The following is a 16,610-nucleotide window of genomic DNA, read 5'->3' as shown; positions in this document are numbered from 1 at the left end:
GAATGTGATCTATAACAAGCCTCAGATTTCCAGATTTCTTCCCCGCTACTCCTTTCAGCAGAGTTAATTCTTCAGAAGAGTTAAGAACTACTAGCTTCAGGTTCAGTAATTCTATGTGGGATGAGGATGAAAATGCAACTAACAACAATATTTAAGAAAAAAAAAACAGTCTTAAATTCAATCATAATTCTGTCATAATAAAATGGAAACTACTTAAATCCCAAATCAGTATGATAAATCTGGCATTACATAATCTGTCTCGGGAACTTAAGAACTGCGCTATATAAATTCCATTTTTCTCTGTTAATATTAATCCTCTGAACTTGTAGAAGCACTTAGTTTGATTGTAAAGTCTGCCTAACACCAAAGCTTATCACTTAGAAGAAATCTGATGTGTTAATAGAGTTGGTTTTGATCTGCTTTGTTCTCTGTTCTGCCTTTCCTATCTGGTGTCATACAGACTGTTACTTTCTTTATGACCAACTTCAGCTTTTTTTCTGAGCCAATCTAACTGGCTTTGTCATTTCTGCGCTATTTTGTCCTTATCTAAATATTGCAACCATACAGCACAGTGAATAAACATTGTTATAAATTAAGTTGTTAATTTACAGTCAGCCAAAATTTCTCTGTGTCAGAACATAGAATAAGAAGGAATTGGAAAGAACCTTAGAGGTCTTCTAGTCCAGCCCCTTGGCCATTGTAGGATATCCTATACCAGTGATGGTGAACCTTTTAAGCACAGAGTGCCCAAACTAGAAGGCACATTCACACATGCACCAAAGCACCAGAAACCTGACAACCAGCTGGCTGGCGTGCATGCGCGTCTCAGAAACCCGACAACCAGCTGGCTGAGCTGGGGTGACAGCGCACATGCGCACAGAGAGGACTCTGTGTGCCACAAGCTCGCCATCATGGCCCGATACCATTCCAGTCTTTCTTTGACTGCTATCATGTCACCGTAGTGCTTCTTTTTATTAGACTAGACATACCCCAATTCCTGCAATCTGTTTTATCCTCCATGTCCCTAATCATCTTTGTTACTCTTCTCTGCACTCTTTCTAGAGTCTCAACATTTTTTTTATACTGTGGTGACCAAAAATTGGATGCATTATTCCAAGTGTGGTCTTACCAAGTCATTATAAAGTGATCTAACACTTTATTTCTCCTTTAAAAGACCAAGGAAAACCTTAAACATAAATAACTTCCTTGCAATTATCCTGACCTGCTGACCAGACACCAGATGGTCTATTTTTAGGATAAAGTTACCAAAAATATCATGCAGAAGTTCGCTAGTTTAGAAATTCTTGTCCAACCAATGAAAAGACAATCTAGATAATGAAAGAATTAGTGTCTTCAGCTGTTATTTGTGGCCATCATTTTCATTTCCTCTTTTCAAACAAAATGACTTGGTTTTCTCTTTATGCTCATGAGCACCTTAATCCAGAATTTGAGAGTGCATTTGGAGAGGCAAAGTCCTTCTAGTGTGTGCAATCAGATTATATCCTCTGAGAACAGAAAATGGCAAAATTTTAAAAATTAAAATTCATAGTACAATAAAGGTAGATTCAAAAGAAATAGGCTTCATAAGGGGAAGATAAAAAAAATAAACATGGATCTGAGATGAGAGATTAAATCCTCAGGAAAGACTATTTTAAAGGAAACTGAGTGAGGAATGTGCAAAATAAAAACAAATGCTAATGCTATTTAGTCAAATTATTCACTACACCCAGAAGTTCAAATAGATTTGATTTCTTTCTGTGTTTATGCAAACATGTTTGTGCTCAGGGATTATCCAAATGACTTTCCAGATTTATCTACCTCGAGGAAAGATTCTGACACATTCTTACCTAACAGGAATCTCTAGATGATTGCATTGCTTGCTGCAGGTGCCCTCATTTTATTTCCCTGCCTATAGTTCTCCCCTGATATGAGTGTGTATACGATTCCATGTGCTTAGTGGGGAAAGGCTGGCATGTGTGTCCTCTCTCCCTTCAGCTCTCAGAAATGGCATATTCTACTCATGTGCCCACCTCCCAATCTCCTTGGCATCTTTGATGCCTTCCCTATTTCCTTCCAACAACATTGATCAGGGTTCCAGCACAGCTTGTTCACTACCTTTGCTCCTCAAGTTTTCCAATGCCTCCACTTCCTTCCGTTCCCTCCCTCTGCCACCACTGATAATATCCCATTCCACCTCTCTGGTTTCTCCTAATCTTTCCAGTAGTGTCTCTGTCCTCCAGCACTTGTCCATGTCTCCTCAATAGCTGCTAACCCTGACCTTTGCCTGTTCTGACTCTTCCCCTTAAGACACTTGTGCCCAGAGCATTGTCTTTTCTTCTTAATCCAGGACAAAGCAGTCCCATTTTGCCTATATCTGGACTAAATGAATGTGTTTGGTCTGTAAACAACCCCCCCCCATAACCCATAAGTTCCATGTTCTGCACATTCCTCTCTTACACTTGATAAACCCTTTATACAGAAATCTTTTTATGCCATTAAATGTAATAAAGTTATTTTTTTTCTTTTAAGCCTCCTCTCCAAGAATATTTTGTTGGATGTGTCCCTCTTTGGGATATTCAGAGCGGCAAGCTCTTACTTCAGAGAACAGTTGGACAACTACTTCAGAGAACAGTAGCAGCCCAAGTATCACCCCTTCCTATACTGATCTTCAATCAATAAATACAGAGGATTTGACTAGTGGAAGAGCATCCGCTGAAGACTCAACTGGTAAGAAACATCATTTAATGTATTTATAGGTTATCATACTCTTCCCTTTTATTGGCCAAATGTTGTTGAATAAACTTCAGGACTTCAGAATTCAGGATATCTGTTTCGGGTCAATCCCCATCATAGGGAAATACCCATTTTTTTTATTTTTTAGTCTTATATACAATTACAGGTATACATTCATGTAGTTATTATTCTTATTTAAATTTTTAACTTTTACACATTTATTTTTCCATATAAAAAGTTAAAATACACATTCGGGGTTGCTTTGCTTACCATCCCATACACCTATTATATATTATCACCACCCTACTTTTCATTTCTTTTCTCCCTCCCTCCATTCTCTACTTTCTTCCTTCCTCTTCTCCTTTCCTTTTTCCCTTACCTCTCCCCTACTTCTCTCTTCCTCTTCGCCTACCTACCCTCTCTCCTTCTCTTTCTGTCCCTTCCAGCCTTCCTCTCCTTTCCTCTTCCTTCCCTCTCCTTTCCTCTCTTCTCCTCCTTTCTTCCTTTCCTTTTCTGTTATTGTGGTTATCTCTTTTCCTCTTTCAACTGGTGTATTTATGGGATGGTATTCCTGCAAGCTTGGTTATAGTTTTATACTTATCATGGGAAATACCCATACTTTAGGAAGCATCAAGTAAGCTGATTTGTCTTATTCCTACATCCTGGATGCTATTATTCCAGTTATTAAACTCCAGTAATGAGATGATAGATGTTCTACATGTGTTTGAACTTTTAGTTACAGTACTGTTTTGCTACAGTGTCTTGATACTTCTTTCACACTTTAAAGATCTCCAGCCCTTGTCTATGGAGACTCTCAGTTATCCAGGTCGTGGCTGTCCCACAGGTACTTTTTCAAAAGGCAACTGGGCTTTGTTCGAAAACATTTCGTTAAAAAAACTTCTTCAGTTCAATTGAGAACTGAAGAAGCTTCTTGGATGAGAAGCAAAATGTTTTCAAAGAAAAAAACCCAAATCCAGTTGCCTTTTGAAAAGGAATCTTTGGGCTCTCCAGCCCTTCCAGTTAAACCCATTAATAGGTGGTATAGGGACTGTATTATGAAACATGGAGTTAATACCTTTCCTCTGCCATTGTCTCAAATAATTTAGTTCTCCATTTATGTATATCCATTTACTTAACAAAACAAAATACATATTGGTGTTAAACAGCAACAGATTTATCCTGACCCTAAGATTAATGTTGGAGTACTGAAGAAGAGGAAACAAAAACCAAAAATTATTGATGGGAAACCTTATGATTTGATATTTCAAATAAGTAATAGTAATAGGATCCTGTACTCTGCAGCACTTGCCTACATTCACACTCACTCATGCTCCTGCCTGCTCTTTTACCCTCCCATGTATCCACCCCACCTATCTCTAGTGGTCCTCACTTAATGATACAATGGGAACTGTTGAAATCACCAAGAAGCATTCATGTGCCATTGCGCTTTACAAGCACATTGCTTAGTGATGGAAACTCTAGTCTCAATCACTGTCGTAACCTCAGGACTACTTGTAATGTTGGATTCCTGCTATGTTATCAAAGTAGGAATATGCTTGCCTTAAGACATACATAAAGTGACTGTCAGTATTTTGGTGAAATTAAACTGTTTGTTCCTAAGCATTTTGGGGGTTTTGGAGATCATTCCATTGTTTTGTGGTTAATTCATATACAATAAGTATGATACCTTTTGCAACATAAGGGTAGTCATTCATTGTCTTCATGCAATGTAGGGGTAGCCATTCATTGTTGCTGACTATAAAATAAGTTTCTTTTAGATTTTATAAACATGTTTTATAGGTACAGAGTTTGAATAAGATCATAAACTACATATACAGTAATTTGGCTTCTAAGAACATATGCAGCTGCTTGCTTTCATAGAAAGAACTCCAAATACAATATGTAGCTATTGCCTATTTCCCTCCTTAACGAGTTTTCTTTGGACAGCAGAAAGTACAGTGGAAAAATGAAGGAGGGAGTTTCCTTTTTTTTCTTAAAACAAACCAACCCTGTAAAATTCTGAGAATAATAGGGTAATTGGGCAATCATATTCATCAAGAAACATGTTGAAAATATGTCTGAGAGCAAACTAGCCCTGGGTAAAGACCAGCTGCATATGCAAAGTACAGCTATATACCAAATAATATTTATGATGCCTAATCACAGCATCTAAATCCTTAAAGGATTATTACGCTAAATCCTTGTTAGGAAACTAATATATGATTGATGTACAGTATTTTCTATAATGGATGGAGATGAGAATTAACAGTAACATTAAGTGCTATTATAAATCACTTCAATTTGATTACTGGGGTGACTTATCCATGCAAAGATGTAATTTTCCATCATCAAAACAAAGCAAACTGGAAGGAAAATGGGGATTTGGGGGGGGGGAGAGATCTGCTTACTGAAATAAGAAAATCCACTTAAGGTTGTTGCACAAAAGTGTGGGAAAGAATCATGAGATCATAATTGGTAAGAAGCAGAATTATGTGGTTTAGCACTGATGGCAGGTTTACAGAACCAATTTTAGAAGCAGCTATTTTAAATGATAAAGAGTTAATTAGAAGCAGATTTTGTATAAAAAAATAGAGAGTCATAGAAGAAGGGTTGGGTTACTTGTTCTAACAGAATTTGTTGCAATTGGCCTACCCTTTCCTGGAAAAAGGAAATGATGATATATTATATAATCTGAATCAAAGTTAGCTAATATATGATGTACACATAGAAGTCTTAAGGTTGTCAATTTAATATTTTTAGTATTACCCAGTTTTTCACATCCAGGGATTCAGAAAACAGAATAACAGTTGGAAGGGACTTTGGAATCTTCTAGACAAACCCTCTGCTCAACAGGAGACCCTATACCATTCTGGATAAATGGCTGACTAATCTTCTTTAAAAACCTCCAGCGATGGAGCATCCACAACTTCTGGGGGCGAACTGTTCTCCTGATTAAATAGTTCTCATTGATAAGAAATTTTTGATTAATTCTAGTTTGGATCTAGGGGTGGGTTCCGGATCCCGTTGCAACCGGTACAGTGCAACGGGGGCCGGCGTCCACCACATGAACACGCGCAGCATGTGCGCACAGACATGCAGCACATGCATGCATCCTTACCTCCTGCGACACTCCGCGACGCCTCTGTGATGCTCCAGCTGCTCAGTGGAACATCACGCAGGCACCGTATGCTCTGTCCGCGGAAGTTCCAAAGAGCTCAAATACAGGTAAGGACAGCTGGCGGGCAGCCGGGCCCTCCAGAGCACCATACCAGAACTGTATCTGGTGCTCCCGGCAGGCACCGCTATGCCCATACCGGGGCGTACCGCCTGCAACCTACCACTGATTGGATCTCTCTTTGATAAGCTTCCATATGCTACTTCTTGTCCTGCTCTCAAGTGCTTTGGAGAATAGGTTGATTCACTCCCCCCTGTGACAGTCCCTCTAATTTTGGAAGGCTGCTATTATGTCACCCCTAATCCTTCTCTTTATTAGACTAGATGTACTCAGTTCCCACAATCACCTCAGCCTCCAATAATTTTTATTGCTCTTCTCTGCATTCTTTGTAGAGTCTCAGTATCTTTTTTGTATTGTGGTGACCTAAACTGAATGGATACAATTTAATCTCCCACTTATGCCTTTGGATGTGGGACATTATGTTAGGTAGTTCATTTTTATGTGTGCTTATAATTTATCTAGTGACCTAGATGCAGCATATTATATTTTATTTATTTATATGGCTGCCCAATTAATTAAGATGACTCTGGATAGCTTACAATATTAGAAATCCACAACATAAAAACGATATACTTCCCCCTCCACCAATGGCAACATAATGAGCCGAGGTGGCGCAGTGGTTAAATGCAGCACTGCAGGCTACTTCAGCTGACTGCAGTTCAGCAGTTCGGCTGTTCAAATCCCACCAGGCTCAAGGTTGACTCAGCCTTCCATCCTTCCGAGGTGGGTAAAATGAGGACCCGGATTGTTGGGGGCAATATGCTGACTCTGTAAACCGCTTAGAGAGGGCTGAAAGCCCTATGAAGCGGTATATAAGTCTAACTATTGCTATTGCTATGAGACCAACTATTTGATCAGTTAAATATCAAACACTTTATATTCAAATTGCATCTGACATGGTAAATACTGGAAGATATTTGGACTTTTTTCCCAACAGAAATGAAAACAATTGTTTATATAATCCAGAGTGTGGGTAGAACAAATAGGAACCATGAATTATTGTCAGAGGTACTCATGTCCTATGAGGATCAGAAATTGCAGATTTGTTAATTAATCTACTGCTACTCTACTAATTACAACAGATAAATTAAGAAATTGTAATAAACAAGGGCAGTGTGAACTTTGTGATCACTTGAGGGCAGATGGTAATTCTTCAGGATGAATCACTTTTCTAACCAAGCTTCTGATTGGCCAATGCACAATTTCCTTTCATGAGATTGTCAGCAGGATAGTGATTCATAATTAGATCTGCAATATCAATTTATGTTTCCTCTGGAAAATTCCATAGGATTTGGAATTTTCTGGAAAACTTATGATACATGAGAAAAGGTAATCAGAACATTTTGTTCCTACATGTTACATAATTTCACTTACCTGACTTATTTTGCTGAAACACAGTGTAAATCTGATCTAATGCTCAAACAAAACACCAATCAATAGAATAAACATGACCAGACAGCTAGAATATCTGAAGCTCTATTGAAATAATAGCAATTAGCAAATGCAACAGCTTGGGCCAGGGATTAATTTTTGTCAAGATTAAAAGAGACAAAATGAAACTAGAATAGAAAATGGTATATAATAACCATCTTTCTGGCTGAGTATTAAAAAAGGATGATAAAAAGAAAATGATATATAATTCAGAAAAAAAATGTGGATGCTAACAATCAGAATGAAGACTGTACTGGCAACCTGTAGCTTTTCTTTGAATAGAAAAACATGTAAAATGTTTTTCATTCATTTCAGTTCACTGAATGACTCAAGCTTTCCTTCAAGTGAGAGACTGAGCTGTATTTGAATGCTTGTTAGATCATACATAACAAATATATTTAACTATATTTACCTTACTGGCTCAGATATGTAATCACCACTTACTGGTATATTAAGATAATATTGTTTTAGATCCAAGGCAGATCTTCACTTCAACTTCATGTATTTTCCCACTTGACTAGAGTGAGAACATTAAAAATGCTATGATACATGTGTATGTGTGTGTATACACATATACAGTACTTGCTGATTCATAAAACATAATTGAATAACATTTGTAAAAGTGTCTTATTCTAAGCAGTGAAGTTTGTCACTTGCATATTTGCATTATTTTCTCAAGACTCTGCTATGTATTCCTTCCATCCTTGAATTGACAGAAAAATATGTTATATAAATTGTGCTGCCCACACAGCTGAACTTTATTATGTTTTTGTTATAAAGTCAGGAATTGGTGCCCTCTTATTTCATTTAGGAGTGTTTTGGTGCACTAACTGGTATTTTTCCCAGTTTCCTTTCTCCTTGCTGACAATAAAAACAGTCCAATGTGCTGCCCTTAAGTTGTAGTGGTAGGCTGTCTAGGTTCTCCTTCCAACTTCATCCGATAGGCTTACTGTGCATCAGAATGTTGGTTTGTTTTGAAATAGGACTTTGTCAAAACACTAAAAAAAAAAACCTGTTAATTGGGACAAAGCTTGCAAAAACAGGTGTGATCTTGTTAAAGACCATTACAATTGAAGCACAAAGCACTCAACAAACTTAGTAGAAATTACACAGCTCAACAGCTTGGGAGCTTCCAAAGCAAACAATTGTCCTTGTTCTTTTGTGACTTTATTATGTCAAAGTGTCCCTCATTTGGTTGTAATGGTAGGACTGTCTAGGTTCTCATTCCAATTTGAGCCCACTAAATGAGAGAGCAGAATCATGATTTAAGTCCAATGGTCGGATTTGAATGAAGATTCTTTGATTCTCCCTTTTTTGAGTTTCTTTTTGTCATCATTTGGAGAAATAATCAAGAAGCAAAAGCAGTGGTATGGCTGGCTTTGGATGCAGCTAGACTAGACTGTCTTTAAGACTCTTAAGACCCCACCAATTCTCTTGGTAACATCCCACCAATCCTAGAATCATGCTACTGCTTGACTTCTCCTATTGCAATATTGGTATATACCCAGGCATTGGAAAGGCAGAACATTGGGCAAGCATATGAGTGAAACTTTGTTGCTCTCATCATCTTGGTTCTTGGCTATCATCCTTCGATGATGAAGGGAGATCAGTGAGACAGTTCCTCTTGTCTTTGACCATTAAATTGAAACACAGTTGTGGAGCAAGTATATGGCATAAACCTCAGACATTAGGACTGTTAAAATATTTAGGAGGGACTTTAATTATAGGAGGAAAGATTTGGACTGAACATTAGGAGACACAGAAAGAAGTATTTGACATAGCAGTCTTATCAACTAAGATATTTTCAGTTTTGTTATGCACATTTTATAGAAAGGAAAAGGGCTTACACCTCTCTTATTTTGCTTCTATAACATCCAAATGAAAGCAGATTGAAAAAAAAACATGTTTAATTCAGAGGCAGGATGCTTATTCTAGTGTGACCTAAGATAAAATCTGATATCAACCATCTAGCCAAATTTTATTTGGCATTATGGGCTGGGAATAAGTAGAGGCATGTTATGAGGATACGTCTTTTAAAACTAGTTATTATTTTTGTACCAAATTAAGTTGATTTGGGAGTCAGACTTATGTTACGTGCGCGCGCGCGCACACACACACACACACACATTATTTATCTATGATCTTTTTATGTTTATAATATGGACTAGCCCAGTGATGGCGAACCATTTTTGGCTCGCGTGCCAAAAGCAGGGGGAGTGCAGGGGGGTCATGCGTGGGTGTGCCACACCCATAATGCTATGTGTGCCATGCAGCACGCATGCATGCACGGGCAGTATTCCCCCTCCTTTTGTTTCGCTCTCCCCAGAATCCAGAGACTTTCTAGGAACCTGGGGAGGGTGAAAACAGCCTACCCCACCCCACCCCACCCTGGAGGCCCTCCAGACGCTTCAGGAGCTTTCCTGAAGACTCCAGAGTATGAAAAGTTGGCCCTACTGGAAGTTTAGGAATGGACTTTCGGCTTGCTCGTAGGACTGTTTTTTGTCCTTCTGAGCCTTCAGGGAAATCTCTGGAGGGCAAAAAATGGCGCTACGAGCAAACCGGAAATGACTTCCGGTTTGGCTGTAGGACTGTTTTTTGCCCTCCAGAGCCTTCAGGGAAGCCTCCTGAAGGCTCCGGAGGGTGAAAAACGCCCCTACGAGCAAACCGGAAGTCCAATTCTTAATACCTTTATGTTCCATATATAAAATATTTAGAGAGTTTATGATAACTTCACCAAGTTAGAACAACAAATAACACACAATATCTGAGTAAGGTCCAAAGTCTCAAGTTCATCCTACCTCATTCTGCTTTGTAACTTGTGATGTTTTAGATTTGCTCCGAGTGTTTCTGAAATGGTGATTTTTGCCTCTGAAGTCTCCTTAGTTGTCATTCTTTGGTTTCTATAAAAGAAAAACAATGATGCGCCAGTTCTTTTATTCTTTTATCAGAATTGCATTTTCTTCTTTTTATTTAGAAAAAATTAAAAGATGGGAACGGTAATGTCATGTGACCTATTACCTGTCAAACTTTTAGAGAAATTACAGTAGCTGTGCTATGCAAGTGTAAGGATCTCCCTATTGAAATCAGGAATGGTAATACTTGAAAAAGTTTTGCTATTGCCCACTGCTGAAGAAATACTAAAAAGAGCATAAAATAAAAGTATATGTTAACTCATCTGATTTGGGCTTAAGAACAATTTAGAACCCTAAAAAGACAGTTTTGTGTTGACATTGTGGGCTGTGATCCTTTTAATAATGTGGTTGACAAAATTCATTGGTTTAATCTAAGACACATTTTAATTTGTCCACAGTAAAGAAAAATAACGTTTTTTTCTTTAGATTTCCTCATTGTTCGGTTTTTATTTTTCTCTTCCTTAAACGCATCAAACACCAATTAAAAGGAAAAGGGAAAGTAAAGTACTGTAATTGGGACTGGTTGCTTTTGATGAAGTAACCAATTGATTGAAATTGGAGCTCCGGGCAGCAGTGCCCAGACACCTATTAGCTCATGCTTGAGGTTTGCTGATGGTTATCATGGCTCAGACATGGAAATGGAAATTTAAAAAGCCACTGCTGTAATTTCCTGAACTGTCCTAAAGAGATTTTGAGGAAAAGATATAATTTAATAGGTGTGCTTGAGTGGGATAAACAGACAATTTAACTCTTGGCTGCCATGAGAGTAGTTGTAAAGCATTCAGAAGCCAAAATATTGACCACACAGGGCAGACATAAAACCAAAATTAAAACATGTTTACCTTTCATAACAATGCCTTTTGCATCCAATGGTTTCTTTTGTTAATAAGTATATTTAGATTACAACATCAGGCTGTGAGGGGGGGAACCCACTCCCCTTTAAGCAGTCTGTTAGAGATTCAAGTATTATATTTCTGAGAATCTGCTTAGAGTTTGAACTATTTGGGGATTTAAACCACTATGGATATATAAATGTATTAAAAGAATTATGTAGTTGTTCGGAGTCAGTGAATATACAGATTGAGTAAAGTAATTAAATATCGGATTAACTATTCATTATACGTTGGATGTAAATGAATGCAATCCCAAAATGCATTAATAGAGGAATAGAATCCAGATCTCATGAAGTTATAGTACAGCTTTACAAAGCCTTAGTAAGTCCACGCTTAGAATACTGCATGCAATTGTGGTCTCCACAATACAAAAAAGATATTGAGTCTCTGCAAAGAGTGTAGAGAAGAGCAACAAGAATGATTAGGGGGCTGGTGACTAAAACATGTGAAGAACAGTTACAAGAATTGGCTATGTTTAGTTTAATGAAAAGAAGAATTAGGGAAGACATGATAATAGTGTTCCAATATTTGAGGGCCTCCTACAAAGACAAGGGGGTGAAACTATTTCCAAACCATCAAACCTTGGTTTTCCAAACTATCAAAAGGCAAGATAAGGCACAATGGATGGAAACTAACCAAGCAGAGAAATCCACTTAGAACTAAGGAGAATTTCTTTAGTGGTGAGAACGATCAACCAGTGGAACAACTTGCCTTCAGGAGTTGTAGTTGCACCATTACTGGAGGCTTTCAAAAAGAGACTGTACAATCATTTATCTGAAATGAGGGTTTCTACTCAAGCAGGGGATTGGACTAGAGGACCTCCAAGATCCCTTCCAACTCTATTATTCTATGTTCTAGGTTTTAAGAGGGAAATAACACATATAAAAATTGAAGGTTCAGATTTATTGTTTATTAGACAATTGTTTATTGACAATAAAACAGATAAGACCTATAAATCAACAATAAATTTGCAGAATTTATTATTTTATTTTAATGTGAAATTATGGGACATGAACGAAATCCATTGTTATTTGAGTGGTTCAGGACAGTATGTGATATAGACAAAGTATAACATAATTGTCAGTTACAGTTGACACATAATTGTCAGTTACATGATCTGTCACCATTTTTATCTAAGATTTTCTTGAATGTGATGAAGATTAATTTTCAACTGAAAACTCAGTATAATGTGAAAGAAAATCATCAGATTACAGATTGTATGTGCGGAATCCAAAGAATCCTGAAATATTTTTTGGTCAGATATCCACACCTGAAGGTACTTTGACAGAGCTCTTATTGTTTCTGAGCGGGGGGGGGGGGGGGAGAAGAGCCAGGAAATCTGAAAAGTAGCAATTGATGTGTTTTGTTAATAACCATGCACTTAATTATGTCTCTGAGGTATAGATCTTCAGAGTTCTGACTGGACAAAAAGTAGTTGTTATGTGCTTTATAAAGTTCTCTGTATTAAACTGAGTTGAGAAGACGTGGGATGCTTGCCAGTCCTAAAACATTATAGCACACAACTAAATCATGCTGAATAAAAGAATCTTGGCTCTGCAGATTAGGCAGTTAGTATTCTCCAAAGTGCTTTGCCGTGCCTCTTTTGTGACATGATGTTCTCTAACTGCACAGCATTAGAATTTGGTTGGGAAACTTTGCATAAAAGAATTGGAACACTTTTGGGTGCTTTTCTTTCAGGAACTTATTTCTTCTCTTGCTTCTGGGCTGATTTGTTTGTAGAGGCTGAACTGCCTCAAGCAATGCAATATCAGTGTGAACTATGGGGTATCCTTGGAGATTAGCAAGATTTTCTTAAGTCTATTCTGTTCTGAACCTCTTTTCAAGACTGACGCTAACAGGCATTTTATTCCATAGCAACTTTGCTTAGTCTTTCCCTCAGCCTTTTTTCTCCCTCTTTGTGAAATATATAAAAACAGTTTTGTGTGGTTTTTTAAGCAGACAACGTAAAAGGAATGCTTTGAGTGCCATAATCTCTCTTGATGCTTTGCATTAATTTTTAGCCATAAGATGAAACAAGAGGTGAACCTAAAATGCTCAAATATCTGTCCAGACTTCATTCCTTTATTTTCTCCTTTCTGGAAAAGCGACCCCTTGCCAGGCATGAACATATCCCAATAATCCCTCCTTTTAACCATGTTTTCTTGACATTGCTGTCAGCAATTTAAAATCATCCTTAACTATTCAATTTAAACTGATTTTTTCCCTCTTGTTCTGCCACAGTTTTTGCCAATGGATGTGATTGTATTGGGGTTGTATTGACTTACCTTCCCTACTGATTCGCAAAGGTGAATGCATGTGCCACCTCCGCGCATGTGCACAGCCTTCCGTGCATGCACTTTTGGAAAAAAAAGGGGCTAAATTGGATGCCACAGAGCCGGAATGAGTGGGCGAGGCTACCTACTGTTTCCGCTACTGGTTCGGGTGAACTGGTCCGAACTGGTAGAATACCATTTCTGTCCGACATACTTTATCAACAATACGTTGCTATATGGTTAGAGCTGGAATCTGCCTAGCATTCATGGGCCACTTTACACTGCAATGGCCTACCATCCCACCATTACTGATCATTGGAAACTGCCCTTAGTGTTCATTTGGGTTTCAGCTGCAGAATTAGAGACTTGATTTCCACAGAGACATTGTTTGCCTAGCACTTTCATAGCACTTGTCCAGTTCTATATGTGCTTCTTGTAAATATGGGTATAACACTCTTCTGAAAGACCAGTGGACTGCACTAGACCTAAGGTTACAGGACTATTGAGAGAGTCCTAGTCCTGAGCTGCACAGAAAGTCAATTTAAATAAGGCAGCCAAATTATATTACGTGGGTATTTCAAGATATATCCATGCTACCCATGCTGGACCAGCTGTAACTTTTAAATGGTCTTCAATCCCCATTGTCATAATCCAAATGTGAAGTGACCAAGCATGAATGACTGTGAGTAGAGCTTTCTGATCTAGGAGCAGAAGACAAAACTATACAAAGGCCATCGTAGATATGGTTACTACCTGCTCTTTTATCAGAAGCTAAGATTCTAAGAGGACCTCTCAAATTGCATGCCAATTCTCACTGTGTAAATACCAATCCATTAAAAACCAAACATGGTAAGTTCACATATCAAAGTCCACTAAGATTAAGGCAGAACCTATTTTAGAAAGCAAAAATGTATTAGGTATTTTCCTTTTGGAAAATTAAAATAAATACATAAGTAAGTCCACACCAAGCTCCCATACCTGTTTTATTTCCTTGGTAAGATTTATTTTACTACTATTTTATACAAATTTATTAATTGCTTTCTCCCGATCCTTTGCGGATTTTTTCTTGACATAGTATAATATTAATCTTCAGTTTTCTAAATTTAGCTTTTAATTTGAGCCTGAATGAAAGTAGTTCAAAATGAAACCATCTACTTTTTAATTATTTAAGTAGTTCTTATTCTTTAAGTGTGCACATGTCTAATATTACAAACTGAAAATTGTTCTCTTCCATAATTTTGTGTTGGACCAGTGGTGGAATTCAAATTTTTTTAACTACTGGTTCTATGGCTTGGTGGGTGTGGCATGGCTTGATTGGTGTGGCTTATTGGGCGTGGCAGGGAAAGGATAAAGGACTGTAAAATCTCCATTCCCTCCTCACTCCAGGGGAAGGTTACTGCAAAATCCCTATTTCCTCCCGATCAGCTGTGATTCAGTTGTGAAACAGAGAATAGATGGGGGCGGGGCCAGTCAGAGGTGGTATTTACCGATTCTCTGAACTACTCAAAATTTCCGCTACCGGTTCTCCAGAACTGTTCAGAACCTGCTGAATACCTCTGTGTTGGACAATATAAAATTTTATTGGAAATAGAAACTGGCTGAACCTGATGGCAATTGTAGAATTTGTTCCTTTTATTAAAATTTTCCTTTCTCATTGTTTGACTTTTATTAATCCTTTTATAACAGTTCAAGCTATTGCTTTCTTGTTTTAAAAAATAAGCACTTTTGTTTACTAGAAGCATTAGTTAGCCTGATAAGGGTTTCAGTGCAACTTCTTATTCAAAGAAATGGCATTGTGAACTATTGTATTTCCAGACACGATCAAATGAAACTGCAGATAAAGATTGCAACAAGATTTGAATGATTGCCTTTTTTCCCCCCTAACACTAAGTGATTCTGCCTTTTAACTGATAAATGACCTCTCTGGCATGGTTATGAATTTTAAAGAACATCAAGCAAAACATTGTTTTGAAATTAGTTTCCATTGTGCTTTACAGTAAAACAATGGAGCAGCCCTTCTGCTTCACAGACCCGGTTAATAAGGGTGACCGAGCACATCTTCATTAAACTGTTGGCATTGCTGTGTTAGAGGATTTATTTGGTCCTAGCCTACTTTCAGATCACGACCTTAATGAATCAACAGTAATGACTGCATTCTGAAAATGTTTTGCCGAGTTATCATGGATCTGAAAGCAATTAGTAGTTCAGGAATTTTGGAAGAAGGGAGGACCCCAGTAGTTTTCTTAATAAGAGAGTCTAGCTGTCACAAACTTTAAAATTCACTTGTCTGATTGATCAGCATGCTACCACCTTCATCCGACTCAAGACAAAAAGAATATTTTATTTTAGAATGTTTTATTCAGCTTATGAACTAAGCACTTTAAAAGAAACCTAATGTTAATGCAGCATGCTATTTCAGGCCACAAAAGATTTCCAGAAGGAAGAACCTGTAGCAATATCGAGAAAGCTAACATGCTAGGGTTGGTGATTTACACTAACAATAAAAAGGAATTTAAGTTATTAAATTCGATGATGAAAGTTATTTTTGTTAGGTATAATTACTGATTGTACAGCTGTAGAGATTAATTTGATTTTGCACTTAATAACTGCAGCTAGATTGTTGGTGGCACAATACTGGAAAAAGGAAGATTTGCCTACAATTCAAGAATGGACATTGAAAGTCATAAATTTAGCCGACATGGCTAAAATGCATATCTTAAGGACTACTAAAACGAGAGATATAAATGAGACTGGAAAAAATGGATTGATTATACTCAAAATAAATATGGGACTAAGAAATTCCAGATAGCTTATGATTAAGATCAGGAATGATATAAATTGTTAGCCTACCAAGGAGGAGCTAAGTTCAATTTAAAGATGTTATCAATTTTCTATTCTTTTTTCAAATATATTTTAGACTGTTTTTGTTAAAGATTTATACTGTGTATGGGTTCTGGGAAGTCGGGGGAGGGAAGGTTGGGGGGGTTGGGGGGAGGTGGGGAGGGAGGGATGCATATTAGGCTTGATGAGGGGTGTTGGATTTTAAAGTAATAGGATTGCACATGTATACTGTCTTCTCTTATTTTTTCTTTAAAACTAAGATATGTTAAGTATATTGATATGGAAGCATAAA

At 37.5% G+C, this 16,610-nt stretch overlaps 1 protein-coding gene across 1 annotated transcript in view; it reads left to right on the top strand.

The window, feature by feature from the left end:
- Positions 1–16,610, top strand: part of STON2 (stonin 2) — an 86,924-nt gene that overhangs the window by 18,862 nt on the left and 51,452 nt on the right. The window contains exon 4 of the mRNA XM_032232431.1: positions 2,530–2,727. Coding sequence (XP_032088322.1) covers positions 2,530–2,727 — 198 coding nt within the window. The remainder of the gene's footprint in view (positions 1–2,529; positions 2,728–16,610) is intronic.

The sequence above is a fragment of the Thamnophis elegans genome, chromosome 1 (genome assembly GCF_009769535.1).
Source record: "Thamnophis elegans isolate rThaEle1 chromosome 1, rThaEle1.pri, whole genome shotgun sequence".
Taxonomy (NCBI): domain Eukaryota; kingdom Metazoa; phylum Chordata; class Lepidosauria; order Squamata; family Colubridae; genus Thamnophis; species Thamnophis elegans.
This window is presented reverse-complemented; position numbering and strand designations above follow the sequence as displayed.